Source organism: Sinocyclocheilus anshuiensis, unplaced genomic scaffold, assembly GCF_001515605.1.
Source record: "Sinocyclocheilus anshuiensis isolate Anshui unplaced genomic scaffold, SAMN03320099.WGS_v1.1 scaffold659, whole genome shotgun sequence".
Classification (NCBI taxonomy): domain Eukaryota; kingdom Metazoa; phylum Chordata; class Actinopteri; order Cypriniformes; family Cyprinidae; genus Sinocyclocheilus; species Sinocyclocheilus anshuiensis.
This window is the reverse complement of record NW_015549698.1, coordinates 989,083-997,013: the sequence shown is the minus strand read 5'-3', so window position 1 is coordinate 997,013 and position 7,931 is coordinate 989,083. Positions and strand designations below refer to the sequence as shown.

The 7,931-nt window shown below is 37.8% G+C and overlaps 1 protein-coding gene across 3 annotated transcripts in view; it reads right to left on the bottom strand.

The window, feature by feature from the left end:
- Window positions 1-7,931, bottom strand: part of LOC107660504 (mitogen-activated protein kinase kinase kinase 5-like) — a 61,041-nt gene that overhangs the window by 27,203 nt on the left and 25,907 nt on the right. For all 3 annotated transcript variants that reach the window (XM_016449818.1, XM_016449819.1, XM_016449820.1), the window contains 3 exons: window positions 3,458-3,564; window positions 1,941-2,111; window positions 1,620-1,732 (listed from right to left, as the gene is read on the bottom strand). In XM_016449818.1, coding sequence (XP_016305304.1) covers window positions 1,620-1,732; window positions 1,941-2,111; window positions 3,458-3,564 — 391 coding nt within the window. The remainder of the gene's footprint in view (window positions 1-1,619; window positions 1,733-1,940; window positions 2,112-3,457; window positions 3,565-7,931) is intronic.

Here is a 7,931-nt window from a genome sequence, read left to right as displayed (position 1 = left end):
GCCCACAGGCTTTGGTGGTCGTGGGGCCCGCGTTTTTTTAGTTGATATCTGGGGGCTTGCAGCGAAAGAGTGGAGTGGGAGAGTCCCAGCATAAACCAGTTCCTCCATTTTCTGTGAGAAGCTTAGAAGTGGAGATGCTGGAGAGAGGGATAATGTGTCTGGTGAGATGGGCTGTGGCTCTGGTGTTTCTGGTGGCTGAAATATGTTGTCCTGGCTTCCCTGGCTGTTTTCCAGAAAGTCGTCCTTGGGTGCTGAGGTTTGGAGCAGTTCTGATACGTCACAGTCTGTCTGTGATGAGCTTTGTGGGCAGGGCTCAGCCGGGATAGTTTCCATGAGCAGTGCTTGTTGTGGCTGCGTGGTGTTATCAGTGTCCTTGTGGGATGTGTCAACCACATGATGACTCGGAAGCTGATATGAAGTCCTGTCTTCGCTCATATTCTGTCCAGGTGTGTGTGTGCCATTCAGGTTGAGTTGTTTGGCACACACTACTGAAGGATGACGGATGGAGAAGTAGATGTTGTCCTTTAGCACTCTTGCACCAAGTTTGTTTAGGTGGAGGCCATCCAGTTTAAACAGTTGTCTATGGCCCCAGAAAAGATTGAAGTTAGCGATGAAATTGGCTCCTTTTAAGCTGCAGATTCTTTGTAGCCATGTGTTCAGCCCAAGCAAACGTGAAAACATAATAGGTCCTCTTGCTGGGAGTGGCCCACTGATGAACGACTGAACTTTAAGTCTTCGAAGTGTTTCAAAGAGTTCACTGAAGTCCTTCTTAAGGAGTTCTGACTGCTCTTTCCGAATATCATTCTTCCCCACATGGATGATGATTCGATAATTTTCTGAAGTTCCTTGTTTACATCAGAAACGGTTGCTTGCGGAAGGCAATATGTTGTTGTATTTCTGCTACTGATGTTTCTGATAATAGTCACCCACTATCAGAGTCCTGGGCTCGGCTGCGCTTTGAGCTGAATGCCGTTGTCTGCTCGACCTTGAGCGCCTGTTAGTAGCGATGTTAGCTGCTGGCTGATCCGATCCATGTTTAATCACATTTGGGGATTCCTCACCCGCATTCATTAATGCTTCAAATCTGTTCTCAAGATGTATAGGGGGTGGTAGAATACCTGTATTCACAAGCCTTGTTGTGAATAATGTTGTGCATCCCTAATTCTAGGATTGATTGGAAATAACTGAATTGAACTAAGTACACTGTTCATGTCTGACTATCGACAAACAACATTTTCATCCTCTCTATATTCAAATGCAAGTTTGGCACCATTCCGGAATGGAATGCCCACTTTTCACCTTCCAAACAATGAATAATCCTAAAATAATGCTGTGTTGCTGAATATTTTGCTTAAATACATCACATTACTGATGTAAAGCATGTTGTGAAAGTCTTTCATGTTAAGGAAAGTGCTTTCTGACACCAGAAAATAAATGTTGATTTTGCCACATTTCAATTTAAAAACTATCAGGCCAATATTTCTTATGACACCAGACAGTAAAAAAGTGCTTTAAATAAATGAATAAATAAATACATAAAGTTTGCCCCACCACTTTTATAGGAGTGGTTGAATAGATGAGTGCAACCCAGTATTATACAAACTGTCAATCAAACGCACCTACTTTACGCAGTTCAAAGGAGGAGTCAAACTGATATCCTGCAGCCAGTAGCAGCACTGCATAGTTTATACCAGAGTGTAGCGTGGGCTCCGATTCAAAACCTTTTCTAAACCTGTAGATGGGAAAGAAAAAGAGAGTACAATACAGTACAATGCCACTGCTCCTGTTACTATGGCCACTTTATTGGTGAATCTCACAAAAGCTGTCAAAAACTGTAATGGTCCTACAAGTAGATCTCATTTTGTTTGCACAACATCATTTAGATTTTTGTGTGAAATGCAACCTGAATTTTTTCGTTAGATTCCCCTTCAAGTCCTCACCAGTGCATGCCTTGATCTCTGCTATCCGTGTCGGCGAAATGAGAGTCCAGGAACATATCCTTATAGATCCGGCCTACCAAACAATAAATATCAGATGCCACCTGCTCATCTGAGTTCACCAATGGCAACATAATGTCCAGAGCCTTCTGTCTGTCTCCTGGTAGGTTTCTCCTGCAGAGACAGACCAAAGAGAGACTGAAATTCAGAAATTAACCAACAAAATAGTCTGGAATTAAATGTTAGACACGGTCAACTATATGTAACTATACTTTCATTCAAATGTGTAAACACCTGTGCTGCTTTCAGAACACTGCACGGTTTGTTGGATAAGCCCAATAAAGCAACACTGACTCAACCAATGGTGTGAGTCTGGAACAAGGCCATGTTTTCATAAGATCTCTCATCAATGGTCTTTAGGATTTAAATCATATCAATTGTTATTCATATACTACTCCATGTCCTAGACAGGTGCTGGATGTTATTTCTATTTCACTCAGTTTGTAGTAAAATCTCATTGTGCCACTTCACATTACTGTATACACTGCGTTCAAAAGTTTGGAGATGTTTAAGGAAATTAATACTTTTATTTAGCAAGGACACATTCAATTGATCAAAAGTGAGAGAAAATACTTTTGCAACAAACGTATTCAATTTCAAATAATTGTTGTTCCTTTGAACAATAAGGAAAAATTCTGTTTAAATAAATAAACACCACAACTCTTTTCAACATAAGAAACATTGTTTCTTGAGGACCAAATCAGCATATGTGACCCTGGAGCACAAAAGCAGTCTTAAGTCGCTGGGGTATATTTGTAGCAATAGCCAAAAATACATTGTATGGGTCAAAATTATCGATTTTTCTTTTAATGCGAAAAATCATTAGAACATTAAGTAAAGATCATGTTCCATGAAGATATTTTGTACATTTTCTACTGTAAATATATCAAAACTTCATTTTTGATTAGTAATATGCATTGCTAAGGACTTAATTTGGACAACTTTAAAGATGATTTTCTCGATATTTAGATTTTTTTGCACCCTCGGATTCCAGATTTTCAAATAGTTGTATCTCAACCAAATATTATCCGATCATAACAAACCATATATCAATGGAGAGCTTATTTATTCAGCCTTCAGATGATGTATAAATCTCAATTTCAAAAAATTGACCCTTATGACTGGTTTTGTGCTCCAGGGTCACATATTAGAATGATTTCTCAAGGATCATGTGACACTGAAGACTGGGGTACATTTAGCTATTTCACAATATTTCTGGTCTTACTGTATTTTTGATCAAATAACTGCAGCCTTGGTGAGCTTAGTGAGGCCTAATTCCAAAACATTTTTAAAAATCTTAACTTTTGATCGTGGTATATTAAACATTCTGATTAAGTGTGATTATGATTATGTGGTGTCACACAGCATTTTAACATTCAGTGTAGAGAGACAAATTACTTGATGTTGTAAACGTAGGACAACTGTGCTTAGTTAAGACACAGTAAGATGTTCAGTGTCACCTGTTGAGGGCAAAGGCGTAGTGGAAGTTTATGTGAGGATGAGCCACTGGGTCAAAGGTCGGCAGATTTTCCAGTGTTTCAACTAACTTCACAATGGATTCATAATCCTACAAACAGATAACCACAAAACAAAAAAGAAAGCGTTCACAGAAAATCAATATTTATTATACAATATTATAAAATTACGCTCATTTGCAACACATGAAAAACTGATACGAAGAAAAATCGTAAAGACTAATTCTGTCGTAAAAGTACATTCAGTTCCCTCGTACACTGTATTTCTTAAACCTTTAGTAAATAATAAAAAAAAAACAATGTTCAGACACAATGATTCTAAAATGTATTTGCTTCCTACTTCATTCAAACAAAAGCACTAAAATATTAATGACACCCTCTTAAATAAGAGTTATAGTTTGAACTGACTGCACATTATCAGTAACCACAAAAACATAATTAATTAAACCTTTGACACATTTTCTTTCACTTTGAAGCTTTAAAAAAAAAGTTAAATGTATTATGTACTGCACTACACTATAATTTTCAATTTGAAAGTAAGTAATTGAAAGTAATAATGTCTGATTCATAAACAGTTATTTTGATCCGTTTATGTTAGCAAATTAGACTGAAAAATTCATGAATCAGTCTTTCATTCATGTCCAATTATTAAAACCTGTGTCAAGTACGTGACGTCTGGTGATAATGTAATGATGTACAAGAATCAATGAATCAAGTTGAAACAAGAATGATTCATTTAAACAAACCCAAAAGAGTCAAACCTCTAAATACTAAAACAGATCTGCAAAAATGAGCCAAAAATCTTAATGATTATGACATTACAGTTATTAACATATGACCAGCCACATTTTTACATTAAAGGGTTAGTTCACCCAAAAAAATTAAACTGTTTTACTCACCCTCGAAGCATCCTAGGTCTATATGACTTTCTTCTTTCAGACGAATCCAGTCGGAGTTATATAAAAAATTGTCCTGGCTATTCCAAGCTCTATCATTGCAGTCAGCGGGTGTTGCAGTTGAACAGTCCACAAGTCGTCAAATAAAGCTCACGCATTCATAATAAAACGTGCTTCACACGGCTCCGGGGGGTGAATAAAGGCCTCCTGTAGCGAATCCATGTGTTTTTGTAAGAAAAATATCCATATTTCAAACGTAATAAACACTTTTCTCTCACTTCCGCTGACTGTCATACATTGAAGCAGTTCTGGCGGATGACGTAAGACGCGCGGCGTTGCGTGATTAGTGACGAATGCGGAGAGAGAACAAAACAAAACACCGGTCACGAATTAGAAGCACAAACCGAGGATTTGCAAAGAAAAATGTTGGAGGATTTCGATATAAACCAAGAGGTGACTGGTTTTACTTTGCTAAAGTGAGGAAACTTTGCTTCCTTTGCTCCTATAAACAAACTCGAGAGACTAGCATTCCTCAGAGGCGCGCGTGCTGTGCATACGTGCTGCGTCATCCGCCAGAACTGCTTCAGTGTATGACAGTCAGCGGAAGTGAGAGAAAAGTGTTTATTACGTTTGAAATATGGATATTTTTCTTACAAAAACACATGGATTCGCTACAGGAGGCCTTCATTCACCCCCCGGAGCCGTGTGAAGCACGTTTTATTATGGATGGGCGATTTTATTTCACTTCTTTTGGACTGTTCAACTGCAACACCCGCTGACTGCAATGATAGAGCTTGGAATAGCCAGGACAATTTTTTATATAACTCCGACTGGATTCGTCTGAAAGAAGAAAGTCATATACATCTAGGATGCTTCGAGGGTCAGTAAACCACAAGCTAAATTTCATTTTTGGGTGAACTAACCCTTTAACACCCACTAAATTCTGTAACATGGCCCACCCATGTTGAACAATGCTGGTATGCAGAGGTTAACAAACATAAAGAGGTAATTAACATACACAAACTTAAAAGTCCAGTAACAAAAACCACCTATTTAATTTTGAGGCTTTAAGAAAGAAAATGGTGATGAAATTAAATTATGAGTGTTTTTAGTGCAAGTGGGCATCAGGAATAAATGCTATGAAAGAATTTGGCTTAATAGGAGAGAAATGAATGTAACAGAAGGTAAGGAAACTACGTAACTGTAGTTAACAGTCATTTATCATACTTTTACTTCTAAAGTAACTTACTGCCAAGGTGTGTCTGAGTTATAGCTGAGCATTTATGACTTCCTGTTCTCCTCTTATTAATTTTTAACAGGAAATTAAGGCACCAATAATTTCTTTGAGCACATCTGTGCTGAACTGATCGGTACACAACTTCAACATACAAAACCAATTGTTCTACATTTTGCTAGGTTAGCTGATTTATACCAATTTTGTCTTTACAAAATTGTCTGCCTCCATTCAGTAGCAGCTCCACCAGACATAAAGAGAAGGCAGCGAGCGTAATGCAGAGCCAAGCTCTTCAAACATTTACTGCACAGTCAAACGCATGCTCTAAACCTCATCTTGACATCTTCAGGGGAAATCTATGGTAGAGGACCTTATTCTTTCCTTGGGAACATTTTTTCTTGGTTGTCACAAACTGCAAATGCCAAAACTAACATTTTTTGCTATTTATAATATTTCATGGGCTACTTTAATCAGAGCAAATCATGCTAACATTTTGGGAAATGGACCTTAACCATCACGGTCATGGATTAATAGAACATTTCAGGTTCAATACAAATTAAGCTTAATGGACAAAGTCTGTAGCATGCTGTTGATTACTACAGAAAATGATTTCTACTCATCCTTCAGTTTGAAAAATCAAACACTCAAAGTGGAAGCATTTGGGGCAAGACATTCCGGACGTTAAAAAGCAGAAATGAGCATCTTGCATCTTGGTTAAAGCATCAGCTTTTCAGAACAAAAATGTGTTTAAGATGTACTATAGGGAGCACTGTGTTTGACACTGATACACCTCAGGTTATGTGTTACTGATGCAATTCCTGAGGGTGGAGTGCACTCCAAGTAAACAGTGTTTTTATGGACACATATCTCTGCACATAACATGCATCATTTACCTAGATGTCGTGTACCATCTTTTCATGGTCGTGACAGGAGTTTAAATATTGGATGTACATTTGCACAGACAAAGTAAACAATTCTTATCACAGTAGTCTCATGTTAACCCGTTGTGGGGGAGAGAGAGCTTGAGAGACCCTGCTGGTAAGGGAATGCTCGTTAATGAGAACTAACAGGCAGGGGCATAGGCAGCAGACAGGCCTGACGGGCACAGGCCCGCCCACTCTGATGAAAGGCCCTCCCAGTTTATTATACATATAATATTTGTTAAATAATTATTGTTTAATCTATTTTAACACAATTAGAGAACTATTATAACATCTCAAATAACTAAAATAAATAAAATGTGTTTTTGCATAATTCCTGATGAGTTTGATTGACAGCAGTGTTAGCCAATTGTTATCCAGGCTGTTTCAGGCATGTCATGCATGTAAATTTGTGCATGTTCACCCATTCAGTTGGACTGTAATTTGCAGCTGTGTTAGAAAATGTTAGAAAAACAGCAGCAATGCATAATTCTGTAAAAAAAATATATATATTTTTTTAACTTTTTCAAAACTTTTAAAAACTCGCACTGACGAGGGGGAGAGCCTGTCCATCCACCTGCAAGTAACGGTAAGACTTTCAGTTCCACGCGCGAACCGGTTCATTCTGTGAAGCCGGGAACACACTACTGTCAGGCCGATTATGAATTAATCATTTGAGCTCAGTCAGTGTTTTCAGTCGGTGTTCAAAGTCGTTTGGTGTGCATGTCTAAAGAATTTAAGACCAGCTGTTGCCAGTCGTCCTCACTATTTATTTGTAAATTTTTTTATATAATTTTTGTGACTGACGCCGGCGATTAACTGCACCCGTTTCCTAATTTGTAGGCCTATTATTTTAAATAACGAATTAACAAATTTAAAAAAAATCACAAACATGACATTTCTGAATAAAATAGTTTTATACACTTTAGTTATATCCAGTGTTGGGAGTAACACATTACAAAAGTAATAATATTACAGTAGTATATTACTTTTTGCTGTAACGCAGTAATATAACGCATTACTAATAAAATTTGGGTAATATAATTACTCGTTACAATCTCAGTAACGCAAGTTACAACAACATATTTTAAATCAAAATTAATTGGTGAATTTACCAACACCGTAAAACAGCACCAGAGAAAAAATTCCGCGGGTAAAATAGTTTGTCTATCTTCTGTTGCTGGAATTAGATGGTTGAGATGACTGCAGAGACGGATTCTACATTTGTGAGATGGACACACTCCTGTTATTTTCAGTTCATCGGAGAAAAGGATAAGAATGCATAGTCAGGTGCAATATGTGCAACACCAAACTCTCAACATGGAGAAATAGCACGAGTAAAACCTGGAAACACCTGGACTGGTGCCACTAACACAAAGCTATCGGAGAGAGCTGCGGGGTCGGAGAAG